The following is a 17,305-nucleotide window of genomic DNA, read 5'->3' as shown; positions in this document are numbered from 1 at the left end:
GTATTTACAAGACTATTACAGCATAAAAGGAGATCTGATTTCACCGTTTGTCCAGCGTGCCACCCATCGATGAAACAAATCCAGACTGAGAGATTCACACTGAGCAGGACTGAGCCTGGGGATGAGAACTCGAGCTAGTGGCCAGCATGAGGGCCCATTAGATTACTGCTCGCAAAGTGGATGGATCATCTGAAGCCGCTAAAGCTCCGCGGCGCTCGCCTGGGCAGGAGCCAAGTCTAATTAAGATGAGAGGAAGTGAGTGATGCTAAGCTGAGCATAAGTCCATTTGCCGAGAGTGAGGGGATGAGTCTGCGTCTCAAGGTGGGAGGGGAGGGGGGAGTGTAGAGGTGTGGGGTGCAACCTGTCATTCAGTTGAATCTTCTGTTGAGGAGGACGACAGCAGCTAATAAACACCTTCCTCACTACAGTCAGACTTACTGCTCTGGATTTGGTTTTTTCTAACTTACACAGCACAAACCTTAAAGGGATAGTTCACCCAAAAATGAAAATTCACTAATTATCTACTTACCACTATGCTGATGGAGGGGTGGGTGAGGTGTTTGAGTCCACAAAACACGTTGCAGCCACCAATTACAAGCAAATGGCGACTATCTATCCAATAATTCTGAAAATCTGTCTGTATGTGGCTCGCACATCTCGAGAAGCGTTCATCTTATCGGCTTCACACTTGTCATGTGGGTTGTTCAGGGCCCGAGGAAGTGCAGAGTCAAATTTGGTACAATTCGGACATGCGACACATTCAATATTGATCAACTTTGAATAAACAGGCGACCAGCGCTCAGTATCAGTGGCAGCTGGGACTCATCACTGTGAGTAATGTTGTCAATCACGACAACACCTTGCTCATGACAACAACGACTTCTGTGTATTAAGTCGAGCTGCACTGAACTTTGAACAAACGGGTGAGCAGCTCTGTGTGCAGCAGCCGTGGTGCAGCTTCAGGGTTCTGTGGACTGAGTCCAGCATCAGGTCTTTACTCACCGCGGCTCAATCACTGCAGATCACTAATACAGTCTCAGAAGGAAAGTTGCAACCAGCATCACCACAAGCCAAGAGATTAGCCCGTTTCAAACAGACATGTTTAGAACGGGCACTGCACGAGTGAAATAAAACTTAAAACAGGTTTACTTAGCAATCAATACATACATGTACATCTGATTCAACTGTTTTCGTAAGGCCCGTCCCATCAGATGAATTGGAAGTCGATACGAACTGAACGGCAAACCTCCAAAATTAGCAGTGCTGTGGTCCCGCAGCATCTTAAATTGATCAGACCTCAAAAGATCTGGTTGCGCTTGCATCTCCCATCTCCTTCCTCTCCTTCTACGGTTACATTTAGACACATGAAACTCAATACACGTGTGCCGTAGGAGGAAGTGCAGCAAGCAGAAATGCTGGTGAGCTTTAGGCCCTATCATTATCAAAATCTAATAGTGGAGGGGCTCTTGAGTCAATAACCCCCCCCAGACAACGTAAAGACGCTGAATCCATTTCCTCCAGGCACAAGTTCACTGCCACCAGTATGGAATATCTGCTGTGTGTGCACTGTCTATATGTAAACCCACCGATTACATTGACCTTTTTCGAGTAGAAATACAGCAGCAGGCCAGCGAACACAAGCACCTGCCACTCGATCGGGACACTGACCCTGTCCAAGGGTCAGCGTGCCATGTTGTATGTTTACACAGAGTCAACAGCGTGCAGCAGAATCTCATACTTTGACCTCAATATTCCGGCATTTCAAACAGAGATAAGCAGCACGGATGATGAAATCTGATGGAAAGGTTATAAAAAAAGACTAATGTTTTGTATTGGGTGTTCACAGATGTTGCATGTGCCGGTGACTTCTGTGACCTGCGCAAAAAGACGAATGGAGGAAACAAACAGAGTCACTTTCTCGGCTTGTGTAACCAAAAGATTGTGGACTGTAAGCACATTCCTGATTGAACAAATAACCAAATTTTTCACCTAATTTCAGAATATTAAGGCCACTTCTGAGGAAACGATTTGAGCCTAAATGGTGTAAAAAATACGACTGCAATTCAAGAGAAAAAGGGGTCGGACATGAACGCATCTTTCATTTGATTGTTTTTTTCAACATTTTTCTAAACTATTACAACTAAGGAGTACAAATGAAATGCTGCAAATCACAGTTCAGGGTTTCTTCAAGTGTCAAAATGAATAGAAGATTAACAGTAGTCTATTGTTAAGATAAAAGAATTAACAAAAAAAGAGTTGAATGACACATGTCCAGCGCCTCCCCTTAAACAGCTAATTGTTTCCTGAACCTGGGTAACAGGCCAAGCCAAACGTGTTGCAGCACCAACACAGCTGAGGTTCATGACAGCAAGTGTGCTGGTTCTCTGGTGGGATGAGCTGATGATATAATGTCTCTCTGGATTGAGCCATTAAAGAGGATGGTAGTGAGACAAATTGTGCATGCGAGATAGAAATAAAACCCAATGCGGATTAAATAAACAATTAAACCTTATTTTTGGGCAAACTCGCCAATTTTGTGGCTCTTTCCCCATTGATAGTAGCCAGATAAGATCTGCCTGATGGCAAGATTTGCCGACAAGGACATTGCTGCACTCAACATATCTGCACCAAATGGGTTGAGTGAGCTCAGCCACTGCAATGCAATTCGTCTCCAGCGCTGTGAGGTACAGACACAACCTGATTCGACTGATCTGCATTGTAACTCCACGAGTTCTGTTTCTGAATAAGGAAAATTCAACTGGTTTAAATGTGGAAAAGGATAAATATAGCAGAAGACATGGAGCTGTATTGTAGCCTGGATTAGTCTCCATTTACTTACTTGCCCTAACATGTAACTTCACACCCAATGTGGTGTTAGATTGATCATTTGAGGCTAATTATGTGCCTACGTGCCTGTTCAAGTTTTCTTGGCGTCTGCACAACTGTGAACAATGTGTGTGTGTGTGTGTGTGTGTGTGTGTGCACGTGTGTGCTGCTGATCTTGGGACACTGCCCAAACCTGCCCTAAACCCTGATGAACTCACCATTGTGGGACATGCCCACTGACAGGCACTTCTGGAAGCGGCAGTATTGGCACTTGTTGCGGTTCTTCTTTTGGATCTTGCAGCGGCGCTCACACTTGTCGTACTCCAGCTTCAGACGGATGGTTCGCCGGAAAAAACCCTGGAGGAGTGAAGCGGAGAGAAAAAAAAGTCAAATTGTGAATAATGTTCACGTGGCGCAAAAATGGAGCGACGCCTGCGAGCTAGTTCAGGCAGCCAACTCGAGCTGCACTGCTCCAATGTATGGACATACCTCACTCTCCACAACCATCTATAATACACACCCACCTTATTAGGTGGTCTATTTAAGCAGAGAGAAATTTCCCATCATCCCCTTTGCTCGCACTGCTGCTGCAGTATTGCTACCAGTTGCTTCAGCCCCTCCACCACCCCAGCATCCACCTGTAGGCTCCGATGGGGGGGTTACAAGTATTTGCTCATCACTCCCATCATTCCTGTGTAATCATATGGGGGAGGGATTAAGTTGGAGCCTAGATGCCAAACACTAAACCTGTTTTACTGTTGCAATAAATGTTTGAAAGTGAGTTGTCTGATTGAAATGTAATTTTCGATTTTAGGACGTCTCAGTAAGTAGCTACATTAACAAGAATTAGCCAAATTTGAAGATTTGAGGCAGACTGAAATATCCGAAGGACCACAGCCTGTGTATGTTTCTCTACATGCTTGTTGAACAGGTATTTTTCATGAAGTACTTTTTACTGCACTGCCACTGACTGTAACAAGAATTGTTGTCGTCAACTTGAGGTATCTTCACCTGATTCACTGTCTCCCCCTCAGTCTCTCCGCTCTGCTGTGTGTGTGTGTGTGTGTGTGTGTGTGTGTGTGTGTGTGTGTGTGTGTGTGTGTGTGTGTGTGTGTGTGTGTGTGTGTGTGTGTGTGTGTGCTTGCATGCATGCGTGTGCTTGCATGCATGCGTGTGTGTGTGTGGAGCATGCTCTGAGTGTGCAGACCTGCCCTGACCACAGAAGAGTGGAACATACATGTCTTATCGCCACAAATATAACGTTTTCGAAACGCTCGTTAGCTTAATCATCAATGTCATCGACTACTGCAACTAATTGCAACAACGTTAGAATGACGCATGACAATATCAGATACATGGTTTCACCGCCAGCCTCTCCTCGCTTACACAACCTCGACAAAAAGAAACATTTATCTTTGCTGAAGAAGACATGGCCCGAGCGGCATGCTTGTGGTTGAACACTTGGGTTGAAATTGGCCTGGGGGAATTGCTTCATGACACACACGCAAGATTACACAGACATGCTACAACCATGTGAGCACATGTTAAGTAAGTGTGGCTGGCACTCTCACCCACTAACCCCAAACCTGAGGTGACAAGAAGCCAGGGCAGAATTGGAACCCAGGGCGGATGGACTTCATACGTGTCCACGGTTGTAAAGAATCTGTGTATTGACATCACAGAGGTCAGCCTCCTCCTCTTACTGTTCCATGACCAAGTTTGTACTGTATATACAAATATTCAAAAGTCATTGTATTCAAGACTACTTGTACTTGGACAATCACAACAGTCCTAACGTTACAACAGTCCTGACGATACAATGGTGTATTAAGGGGCACATTGATGAAAAATCTGTTTTCGGAGATTTCGAGGAAAAAGTTATAATATCACGAGAATAAAGTTGTAATTTAATAAGAAAAAAGTCATAATGTTACGAGAATAAAGAAAAGATAATCGGACAACCTGTGCACGTTGGAGTGCTCCTTCTGGATCCAAAATCTTGATTATTAATCTCATTGTTTCTTGAGAATCTACGAAACCACTTTGAATACCACACAGATGCAATCAACCACGACCAAACTTTAAAACCATTTCCTTTACACAAAAGAGGCAATTTCTGCCAAGTCCTTGTGGTTCTTTCTTAAGAAGAGACTCAGTTTCTGAAACAATCTTTTTTGTGTCAGAATTCCGGATACTGAAAAAGATGCTCCGTATTCCTTATTCTAACGCAGGCTTATCCGCAGAGCCTAAAATTGCTACTTTATTCTCAAAATCGAATTTTTCCCCCCATTCAGTGGCTCTAATATTCAATCTTTTGAAGTAGATTAATTGGTTTATTAGGTGTTAAGTTTTTAATATTTTTCAGCAATTTAACTTAGCTTCATCTTGAATAAAGTAAAATAGGGAGATTGATAACAAAGGCTGTGAATGCCAAGATGGGTAGGGTTTTCAAAATTGAGTCAAAGAAGGATTATCTGAATATGGAAAAATCTTTGGAACAAAGAAAGTCTTCCGATGGACATTGCTAAAGATACGACACAAAGTATAGTAAAGCTACAATCATGAAATGCTGACTTCACTTTATCCACCTAATGTTGCAAAAGGGTAAAGGTGCTGTCTTCACCTTGACCCTCTGACATGTCATTGGTCACAACTGATAGATGCATCTTTAATGACTCCCTCCTAAAGGTAGATGCTAAACTACACAAATGTACCTTGACTTTTCTGATAACCTGTTGTTTAACAGCCCTGTGACTTCACTCTGCATAGGTCACACAACATTGACTCTGCACTGTGGACTTTTATGTAATATTGATACACTGAATCACGATATGTATCCACAATTGCACAAACATTAAGACATAATCATTGTTCTACTTTATATACTCGAGTGAGCTGCTGCTCTGATGTAACAGTTTATGTAACAGCATGTCGACTTGATGGAGCACCGACATTAGGACTCCCACTGATGTGTGGCTTATACATGGATCTGAACTAGCTGTATAGGTGTAAACAGGAATTTGGATTCAGTAGCTACTTTGACTTCAGAAAGGTTACAAAATTCAAAGACACTAACAATATGCTGAGAAGTAACACAATCTTTGTCCGCCTTGGTAATGACTGGTAAACGATTAACTGAAAGATCATTGGGCGGCCACGAGCGAAAGCCAAGCTTGGTATTTTCTGAATCTTTTGGGAGTTATCATACGTCACAAGACACATGGCCTCTGGATTTGGGGCCGTTCACGTCCTACTTTCTTCTGTGTAACAAGTCCAAATGTTATTTGATGTTTTGAAATAGGTTTAACGGCTGTTTGTGTTTCCAGACTTGTCTGTGGGTGAGTGTGGGCGGAACAGGAAGGGAGGAATTGATGGATATTGATAGAATTATTGACAGAGGGAAGGAAAGCAGTAATATAACACATTCAAGGTAAAAAAAAAAAAAAAAAGAAGAGAAGAGAGGGATGTTAAGGTAGATGCATGGGTGAAAACCTGACTACAGGTTCAATCCTCACAATGCTCAGTTCCCAATCATTACATTGGTCTAGTTCTCTCCACCGTCTAACATGAGCTCTTAAGGCCAATTGTTTCGCTATCGTTTGTGTGCGCAGCTTATCTTCATCTCACCTTGCAGCCCTCGCAGGCGTGGACTCCGTAGTGGTAGCCCGAGGCGCGGTCAGCACACACTCGACACTCCAGACTGAGCGATGAGGAGGTAGACGAGAACTCCTCTTGGCCCAATGACATCCCGTAAACAACCGACGAGGGGCTGGACGCCGGCGTCAGGGCATCTACAAAACACACACACATGGCTTGTTAAACATGCAGAAATATGCAGTATTCGGCCAGCTGATGCACACAACTCTACACACTACTCTTGATGTAGACCAAAGGAATCAGTATCCTTCAAACAGCACCTGAAACCCCTTCCAGGCACATTTCCAATGGTTTTGTGGTGTTTTCAAACTGACAATCTGACATTAGGGATCGCTTCATGCTGTGACTGACCAGCTGTGCAGAAGTGAGACAGCAATGCATGAAAAAGTTGAATTTCACTCCCAAGCTCGCTTTTGTACGCAGGCCCTGAAGTCACAAAAGATTCTATTTTTTTTACGTTATTTATTTTAAAGAAGATGTTTGTGTTTTCACCACTCGGATGCACACACCAGATTTGTACCATGGCATGGAGAAAACTCAGCTAATCAAGTTGTATTTTCACCTGGGAATGTCATACAATGAAATTCTTGTTGCTCTTGAACAGAGACACAGGATTGACAACAGGCTCAGCCGACAGAGGGACTATGTTTCACTCACAAACAAACTCTTAAAAGCTATAAATGCAACTTAGTGTGTTGTCTTCAAAGCACCTGCCAGTCATGTCTTTACCAAGCAGATATGACGCCTTTGAGGAGAGACTGTCCTGGGCCTTGTCAACATTACCGTCGATATCTTTTGAACTGATACTATCCACATGTTTAAAATAAATCTTCTTCTACACGATCTTTGCTTAACAAAATATCTTAGAAGGAAATGTGTCTAAAAACGCTCAAACAAGCATGCTGGGCCAGTAGGTGGCAATAAAGTCCAAATGAACAATCCATCAAACGCCAGAGAAGAACATGCTCAATGAGATATAGCCGCTATTGTTGTCGTTGTTTCTAGTGCACGCTCATTTCAAGAAGCAACAGTGGGCATGCACAAAGTCAGCTCTGACGCTGATTCCCAAACGGTTCCGTTTTCCATGGAGGCTACACACAGTTTTGATGTTTTAGAAAATTTGCACTTTGGTAGTAAATATCGCCAAATTTAGTGACTTGAACGCTGTTTGCGTGTGGATGAAATACAGCCTGTTGCATTGCAGAGACTATTCATTCAGAGTCATTAGCATGCTGTATGTGGTGTGTGGTGCCACAAGAATAACAGTGCCGGAGTATTATTACTGATCTTCCTCATGGAAGACAGGTCACAAGGCTTCCCATCAGTTTTCCATTTCCACCATTTCCACCTGCAAAACAGTGGCATTAAGTGAAGCCACATAAGTTAGTCAAGACAGGCCAGAATGGGGATGAGCAGATTTTGGCAGTGGACGTGGAGCTCTGTTGCTGCCCGGCGCAAGTGCAAATGTTTCAAATGGGTGTGGAGAGGCGCAGCCTGTCAGGGCTTCTCCTGCTCCTGTCTCACGCTATTAACACTGGTAAACACCAACGATTCCCAAACACCATCCCAGTGACATTTCCATGACATCATCAAATGATTCCGTGATGCCTTCTCCCAACGCTCCCCTCTCTTTTGTTCTTTATCTCCCTCACCCACGCCCTCTATTCTCCCATTTCACGAGTATCGTCCTACACTATTCACTGCTAGTTCACTTGGTGCCTAATTTGGTCGTGGCGTAAATTTCCCACATGTCCATGACACCTCTATTCAGGAGGGAACACAGCCGCAAAGTGGATGTTTCCTGAGAGGTGGAGCATGGTGGCTGAGGAATGTGTGAATTCCTCTGTGGATATGGAGCGAGAAGAAGAAGACTTGAGGAGGACAGAGAGTTAAACAAGGGTGTACAGAAAATAGGAGGTAGATAAGGAAAGGAAATGAGAAGTAAGAGGGAAATACAGAAATGGAAATGGCTGGAAATGGGCCGGGGGAATGCATAAGCTGAAATGGAAAATGCAAAGGATTCTAGCCTTGTAGTAAATGGTTAGAAAAGCAAGTGTTTATCCTCTCTGAACATTCAGATGGAGGAAATTAGAGAAAAAGGGACTAAACTGGGGGACTCCAGATCTAACAGCAACAGCAAAGCAAGTACGCTGAGCAACTCCTTTACTGTTGTCAACACATTATTGATGACCTTAAGAGATATTTAAAGTCAATGACATTAGGACCCCATTCACCTAGGACAGTGGACCCTTCCGAGCCATTGCTGGAGGACTGGTATTCAGGGACATCGAAGGAGCTGAGGGCATCATTGTCAATGGACTGGGAGATGTCCTGGAGCTCCTCCATGCCTTCCATGAAGTCGTCATCGGTGCACAGGGGGCTGCCCAGCACCGAGTCCTCCAGGGGAGAAGGGGGATGGTAGTGGCTCTCCATGTCGACCATTGCGGTGGCGGAGCAGGCGGCCGCCACTTTCAATCCTCAGACTGGAGACAGAGGAGAGGAGGGGGGGGGGGGGGGGGGGGGGGGGGGGGGGGGGGGGGGGGGGGGGGGGGGGGGGGGGGGGGGGGGGGGGGGGGGGGGGGGGGGGGGGGGGGGGGGGGGGGGGGGGGGGGGGGGGGGGGGGGGGGGGGGGGGGGGGGGGGGGGGGGGGAGGGGTGGGGGGGGGGGGGGGGGGGGTGGGGGGGGCAGAGGTTAAAGAGGTGCAATGGAAACTCAGACAGGCAGATAAACAGAGACAAGACAATAATACATTTTAAAAGGTCACCCCTGGATACGAAGAATCTACATCCTCTATCTCTGTGAGGATTTACTTACATATGGTACTGCATCGTGTGAAAAGCTTACATCAGCTTGTTTACATGATGTTTAGCAGGTGAAATATGTCTACTATTTTCAACAGCCTAGTTTAGTGTGTTAGCATGCTGACGTATGCTACTTAGCGATACAAACATACATTTTACTAGTCTTATATGTATTTTGTCATAAACCAAAGTGTATGGTAAAGTTTAAGAATGGGAGAAATTGAAACTGTGATCTGATAATAGCGCTAAATGTAAAATAAGGGGATCCCAAAAGGGTAATGAAAGTATATATTCCTTAGGTACCAATGGCAATTCATCTTATAGTTATTGAGACATTGCACTAAATAGCAAAAATATCAACCTTATGGTGGCAATAATGGAAAAGCAAAAGGATGTGCACAGTCATGGAGATTCATCAGCAGGGCATCATGAATTTCAGTTTCGATCAAAGTAGCACGGCCGACGCTTCCATGAAGCCATACCACTAGCATGACGCAAAACTGATAACGTCATTTATAACATCAACACTACAAAGTAACATTGCTTTATCTTTCAGCGCACATGACTAAACACAACGCCAGTGAATACATTTAGGTGTTATCAGTGATGTAACATGTGACCATGCACATAAACAGGTGATGTGGATTGCTAGAGTTGGTCAGCAGCCAATGGGGGAATGAAGGACATAGAGTATCTTATGACACAACACACTCCACTCCTCTGAGCTCTCCGCTCAAAATACAGTAACCGTATCCTCACAAACATCATAGTGGCGCAGGAACAGAAGGACAGAGGACGCAGAGAAACAGAGGCAGGCGCAGAGACGTGTGGAGGAATGAATGTAGGTCAATGGGCCGGCTTAGGTTGTGTTGTGAGAGGAAGGCTGGGGGTAGGGGGTGTACTAGAGGGGACATGACAGACTGGATCGTACAGTAGATGGGTGAGATTTTGCTTAATTGCAGAGGGGATACATAGTGCACTAAGAAGTGGGCTTGCCTTGTTGGCTTAAGTTAAGACTGACAATCAGTAGGACCTTACATCGCATATTCAAACTTTATACGTTTGCGTGGAAACTGGGTCAATCTTCGGTAAGCCCTCTCCATCGGGGCCCCCCACTAATAAGAACATGAAATGGGGGGGTGACGGCGGCAGTACGGCTGTGAGATAGCAGCTGTTTGTTGTTCAGCCGTTCCAGGCCCTCACACGCCTTTAGTTTAACCTTAACTTGCCCTGTTGGCACTATACACCGTTTAATAAAAGAGACTGACTGCATGCTCAAAACATTTCTGCCCCCAGTGTTAAGTGTGAGTCTATTTTAAAGGTCTAATGACATAAATATATGGTTTGAAGTAGCTACAGAAAGTAAAGATCATTGAGATATAGCTTTGCTTCAAGTGCAGGAGGCCAATAAAATAGATGCATGGGATTCTCATTCATTGCCAAATGCAAGAAATGCAGGGTTGGAACCATTGGGACAAACAGCAGGGAAATGCACAGAACATTCAGACCAGTCTGTGTAGAGCATGCAGGAGGAAAGACAAAATGTACAAATTCAGCTGCACAAATCACATTTGTTTAAAACACATTAACACAGGCGCTGGGCTCTATCAAAATCTCTTGAAACTCGTCTGTCCAGGTTGACATCTTGGTTCATCAACACGGCCACTTGTCGCTGTGAATTTTCCGGATATATCTTTCTCTATTCTCACATGGGCTCACTCTGACACACACCAACATTTACTGGGGGGCTGGTAGGAAATATTCTGGAAAATGTCCGGAGCAAATGAGCGGGACATGTTTGCGTTCTCAAATACAGCCTCTCCGGCAAAACCACTATGCAAAACCACTATGCAATGAAGAAAATGTCTTCATCCGAACTGAATCCGATAGTGAGAAGGACCCTGGAGATTCCTACCCGTCCTGAAGTCATGAAGGGAGGTCTGGCACGTGAGCGAGCAGCTTTAGTGAGCGACTCATTCTACAATACACTTGTAATTGTGAATGAGAGCAGTGTTAGCTCTGCTAGGATAAAGCAAACCTCTTTATTCATTCAGCCTGTAGCTCCTGACCTTCAGCTCTTTTAGAGGACATCCTGTTCCATACACTCACTTCACTCAGCACTGTCTCGTTATAAAACTGCTTCAAGTCTAACATAAAAGGCTTCTTGGCGACAGCTTAACTAACGTCTGCGCTGTAATTCAGGTAACTCTCCATTATCACAGCTGAGATATTATCTAGCGGTTAGAGGAGATGAACTTGTGCCTGTCAACTATTTAGGAACTTAATTTGGTGCGATCAATAAGTCCAGATATGGGTCAGTCTGTAGTGGAAAGTGCAGAGTGAGGCTTTGTGTCAACACACGTCATGCGTAACTTTCTATTTAAATAGCATACTGTACATGACACAAGTTCTATTCTAAACCCATGACCCCCTACCAGCAGAAGAGGTGGACCAAGGTAACCTTGTGTTGCCACCAACATACACAACGAGAATGTAAACACACAGAGCTACTTAGCTACCGATTGCAGAGGTCTAGTGGATTAAGACAGAGGAAGACTGGGAGAGGGTGAAGAAGAATGTCTGTTAAGCTACATTACAAAGCCATTCTCAGCGACGTGCGAGACAGAATGAGCAAGTGAGGCGGAGGGAGAGAGGAAACTGCCGTTCTTACGGCAACAGCAAACCTTTGTCCCATAGGGCAAGACGTCTCATGTGCTCACTCAACCAAGCCTGCCAAGGGCTCTGGGCACAGTGAATGGGAGATGAGCAAGGTCGTACGTGGTTGTGTGCATGTTAGTTTTTTGGGTAAGAGGATACAAGGCAAGGATGAGGGTTACGTTGACAAAAGACCTCCAGGCCGACGATGCCATGCTTCACGGCGGGTGGCTACACGAAGACACTGCTACCTCTTGAATTCAATCTCTCTTTAAAATCAATGAATCCCACTTTTACTTGCTACAAAAATAGGTTAAACTGTGTGTAACTCTGTAACACTAACGCAGGATGTACGGGTGGAGCATAAATAATCCATACAGTCCGATGGATTTCTGCACAGAGTGGTCCCCCCCCCCCCCCATTACACTCCTCCATCGCAGTCAAGACCTATATTAGACAGACAGGCTGTGAAGCAGCTACTAAGCCCTGACTGAGGCAGATAAACAGGATCTGAGCAGGACACGTAGACAGCCTTCCAACAGAAAAGGACGTACGAGAGAAAGTTTACATAGATAGACCCTCAAGACAGAGATCTGCAAATCAGCAGCACTGCTGAGTTGACAGCCTCATTGGTGATATCCACCGCTCAATAAGTACTTGAAAAGGACCATGTTATCTGATCACGTGGCATATATACTGCACATCCACACAGTAGCTGATCGCTGGAGGAATGCAATCACTCAGTCTCAGTGACTAACTATTGTCTCTGGGGGTCCAGTAAAGATTCATGCTTGACAAATAGAAAAACAAAGAGTGTGATGACAAGGAAACAGCTGGAAGCAGACCAAGAGGATGGAAAAACAACATGATGAAAAACACTGTTGTGCTTCCAAGTTCAGGAGAGAACATACCTTGGCAGGGAAGGGAAGTTTGCTCATGTACTATTTGTGTGATGTGGTAATAACAAAACCAGTATTGCGACCAATCTTTGAAAGACAGTTGGTAATTATAGGTAATAAAATAAGAAAAACACAATAATAAAAATAAATATTAACAATAACAAATTCAGTCCTCCATGCAACTTAGATCCCTGACAACATGACATCCAGCTCTTTCCAAGAGTTTGTGTGGTTGTTCACCGTGTATGCATGTGTGTGTGTTTGTGAGTGTGTGAAAAAGAGTGCACCTCATGTTAATGTTTAACCGACCCATCCTGTGGCCTGACAGACAGGCCTGTAAGAAGAAGGGGCCCAGAAGGGCAGACCAGTGGTCTTAGAGTAGGAACATGGGCTGATGGGGCTGCCCCCGCCTGCTTCTGCCTGTCCATTTGTTTGAATGGTTCACTCTTAGGAGCTCAGCCTGGACCGTGCCCGCACAGTAAACACTCGTTTGAACCCTTATCACTCAGGGACAGATATGCTGGCCGGCGCCCTGTTATCGTCATGTAGATTGGCCAAAGTACAGGCCAGGGAAGTGATTGAGATTGGACTTGATCTGCAGCCTCGGACAGATGAGCCATATGATAGCTAACCTTACAAATCACTCTGCTATCAGGTCACCTACCTCAACACAGGGTCAAGTTAAATATATAAATCAGGTATAATTTCCATTTTAAATTTCAAATGCATGCTATGAATGTTGCAGCTGATTACCCCTCACCTCACCACGCCCCTTCCAAACATGAGAGAGAACCTCAGGCAGCCTTCAGTTGTCATAACAACTCAAAAGGTGTTTAGTTTGTCCAGTTTGGACGGCTGTAGAAAACATGGCGGCTTCCGTAGAGGATTATTTTGTATTCAATTTCTGCCAATAGATCCCTTTCATCTAAATCTTACACACTGGACCTTAAAGCAGTGTAGAGAAGCAGCTTGATATCGCTTTGAAGTGACTGCTTGTGAGCATGGAGCCTTAATCGGACACGTTTCAGTCACTATGTCACACACTTTCTCACACGTCCAATAGAAACTCAACGAGCCAGGCAGGGAATGCACAATGCAGGAAAAGCTTGTGTGCGTGAGTTCCCAGACATATACGATACAAGTTTACATGTGTGTGGAGACGTCTGGAGGAAAGCTGCATCATGGAAACACATTTTGAGTCAAGCAGCCATGTCAGGTGTGTTTTGACAGTCAGGTAGCTTGTGGTAGGTAGCAGTGGCAAACATAGCACAAGCCAAGGGTGGTGGAGGGCTGTGCTCCGAACCCACTGGCCAAGGCAGCGCAGATCACTTCCTATCTGAAAGTTCTTATTCGGGAACTGAATATACCAGGAGACCTTTTGAGGATTCTTTAACAATTTACATTGAAAGAAGATATGAATAACATTTCCTGACTATGACCAAAATTTCTCGCATTCACCATACACTGTTTAGCTGTATACCAGTAGGATTAACATCATTCGCTATACAACGTGAAGATCCATCATTGCTGTCAGCATATTCCACACCCACGGCTGCAGCGAGTTGAGAAATAAAACAAGTCCCATAAACCCCCGGTGGACTCTGACCTCTGCATTGACAGCGTGTCTAGTGTCAAAATAATAATTAAATGTCCACACATGCTCACGAGACGATAGCACATGCAATCGGACTGCGGGAGGTGCAGTGTGACAGTGTATCATGTGACCTTTAAGGTCTGCAGTGACCTGACCCTTCACGCTGCGTGGTTGAACCCCCCCCCCCACAGCATTATGGGGTGGATAGTGCTTGTGTGTGTGATGTAGAGTCAACATGAAAAACGGAGGTGATGCTCTCCGCAGGAAGATGAGATAAGATTATCCTTTATCAGTCCCACTACCGGGGAAAATTGCTGTGTTACAGCAGCAAAGGGGATGGTAAAAATAGAAAGAAACACCAGTAAAAAGCTGATAACGTATAAATAAGTAAACGAATATAAACACAGGGAAATAAAACAGAATACATAGGGTGAAAAGGAGATCATAGGTAACATGTTGAAAAATCAAGGAAAACTCTATCAGGGATAATCAGTTTTGTCAACATAGAAAATGTAGACAGCTGGATTTGGGTGCGTAGACTGCATCGCACACAGACTTGTACTTAAAAGGGAGGACCACCTACACGTGAGCGTCAACAACACGCAAGTGCAGGAAGTGGTCAGCTACCAATCTCTGGAGGTGCCTGTCTCTTCCAGCTCGAAGTGGGGTAACAACTCTGCGACTCTGAAGAAAGCTCACCAGAGACTTTACTTTCTAAAAAAGTTTAAATATGGGGTGCATGTCATACCCCAGATAACTGGAGTAAATAGTGATTATTGCAAAGCTGTTCACCTCCTGAACACTCTAGATACAGAACTGCAGGTCACTCAGTAGTTTTTAATAAAAGTAAGTTATTGCTGATTATCGCCCTTCAGAAGATACATTTTATATGTTTATAAGTTTAAATTATAACCTCTGCCTATGAAGGTATATTTCACTGTTAAATGCAGGATTATGCAAAAATTCTGAACCAATTTTCATGAAACTTGGTGAATGGGTGGGGCCAAGAAAGAACCCATTCACTTTTGGGGCAGATTTGATTAACTTTCTCTAACATTGCAAGATATTGCAATTTTTTAGTTTCTCAAGAAATAGAATAGGGATCTTATTGAAATTTTTTTTTAGTGTGTATTTTCTTCTTGTCTATGTTTGGGTGAGCTCACCAAGACAAATCCCAATGAACTTTCTTGATATTGCAAAAAGACATTATGAACCTCGAATCTTGTCATGACCTCTTATAAAGATATGTCCTCTTTGATATCATAACTATTTGGGCTCATGTTTTTAAAATGTTGTAATTACATACATTTCTTTGGACAATTCTAAAGTATGTTTAACTTGACCAACTTTCTCAAACTCCAAGTAAATAGCAGAAATAAATGAATATTAGCTTTAATACCAAAAAACGACTAAAAGGAAACATGTTGAAAAAATCTTTATGGGAAGTGTTTAAAAGCATAAAACTTACAATAAGAGGAAGACAGTGTACCTGAGTGAGTGGTTGTGATATGCTAGCATTAAAACTATTGTACATTCTTTATGCTTTGAATGGAGTCCTGATGTGTCAGCAACATCTGAGGTTGTGTGCAGAAATGCCACAGCTGCTGTGTAACCTTGACCCGCAGCACGGCCCCAGCTAACTCTCTGCAGCAGTGTTACATGTAGTCACAGCTGAGCCTGGCAGGCTCGGCCCTCGCTGTTTCCAGCTGCGCAAATCACCCACAGCTAACAACGCTGTCCTTAAGCAACACCTCCGCTCTTTGCCAAGTGCAGGCTCCTGGCTGCCACTCTCTGCTTATTTCCAAATCAGTCACATGGAACAAGCGAGCCACCGTTACAAAACCTCTCTGTGGTTCATCCACCCTGGAAATGACCAGTGGGTAAATTGCCTTTTTTTGTTTCAGCTGAAGACAGATGTAGGTCTATGGTAACAAGACAGAAAACTGCCCGTACATTTATTTAACTGGAGAAGCAACACCATAAAATACATAAAAAGACTTACACTATCATTGTGACTGCTTTCCCCTCTTTCCATGCTCATGTATTGATGTACAGACAACAAATGTCAACATGGCTTTGACTACTTTGAGACAAGTTTTAACATTATGTCCAGTGCAAATGTTCTCTACGCATCAATACCAGCTCCAGAAATAAAAATACTGCACGTGTGATCAGCAAAATGAACATATCATGGCTGGTGCCAAAGAGAAGGGAATGTTCAACTGAGTCCATACCTCTCTACCAGCAGCCCTGTGCCCCGAGGCTGTCAAGATACAATACCTTCATACCCTGACAACACAGAGACACAAGGACAGTAGACAAAGGGATGAGGCCTGTTCAAGAATTTTCTGTTTTGAGGGAGTTTCTGCATTAATAATGAAAAAACAATGGGGTTGGGAGTGGTGCCAGAGAACAGAAAATCACCCAAAACTGAGATGAGAACAACATGAGGCGGGGAGCAGTTCGTCTTCGCTCTGACAGCTGTGTGTATCTTATTTCATTTTCCAGCATGACACTGGAGTCCTGAGTTCCCCGTTGCCGGCTGCCAGAGCAGCCCACGTGTTTGTGGGGAGACGTGCAGCACACAGGCCTGGTGGCAGGACTCGGTCATCAGCTACTGGAGTAGGGCAAATAGACCAAAAGGACTCTGATGTGCAGCACATAATCGAAATGAAAATCTTGTAAGTTTGTCCAAGAGCCACAAACTCCTGCATTATAGAACAAGAATTGATTCGAAACGCCCGATCACACAATACAGTTGTCTCATTCTGTTTGCTTCTCAATAAGATCCCAAAGACCTGAAAGGGTCTGTTTAACTCGCCGTGGCAGAAATAGTAACCTTAATCCAAAACAATCTTCTGGCATGCTCATCT

The 17,305-nt window shown here is 44.2% G+C and overlaps 1 protein-coding gene across 2 annotated transcripts in view; it reads right to left on the bottom strand.

Annotated features, from left to right (window-relative positions):
- Window positions 1–17,305, bottom strand: part of pparab (peroxisome proliferator-activated receptor alpha b) — a 30,524-nt gene that overhangs the window by 6,673 nt on the left and 6,546 nt on the right. The window contains exons 2-4 of one of the 2 annotated variants that reach the window (XM_034587470.1): window positions 8,718–8,966; window positions 6,454–6,617; window positions 3,045–3,183 (exon numbers count right to left, since the gene is read on the bottom strand). In XM_034587470.1, the coding sequence (XP_034443361.1) occupies window positions 3,045–3,183; window positions 6,454–6,617; window positions 8,718–8,925 (511 nt within the window). In that variant the 5' untranslated portion in view covers window positions 8,926–8,966. Of the gene's footprint in view, window positions 1–3,044; window positions 3,184–6,453; window positions 6,618–8,717; window positions 8,967–17,305 lie in introns of those variants that run through there. The other variant, XM_034587471.1, reaches the window with a different exon arrangement.

The sequence above is a fragment of the Hippoglossus hippoglossus genome, chromosome 6, assembly GCF_009819705.1.
Source record: "Hippoglossus hippoglossus isolate fHipHip1 chromosome 6, fHipHip1.pri, whole genome shotgun sequence".
Taxonomy (NCBI): Eukaryota; Metazoa; Chordata; class Actinopteri; order Pleuronectiformes; family Pleuronectidae; genus Hippoglossus; species Hippoglossus hippoglossus.
The sequence above is the reverse complement of the archived record's forward strand: the minus strand, read 5'-3'. Positions and strand labels throughout refer to the sequence as shown.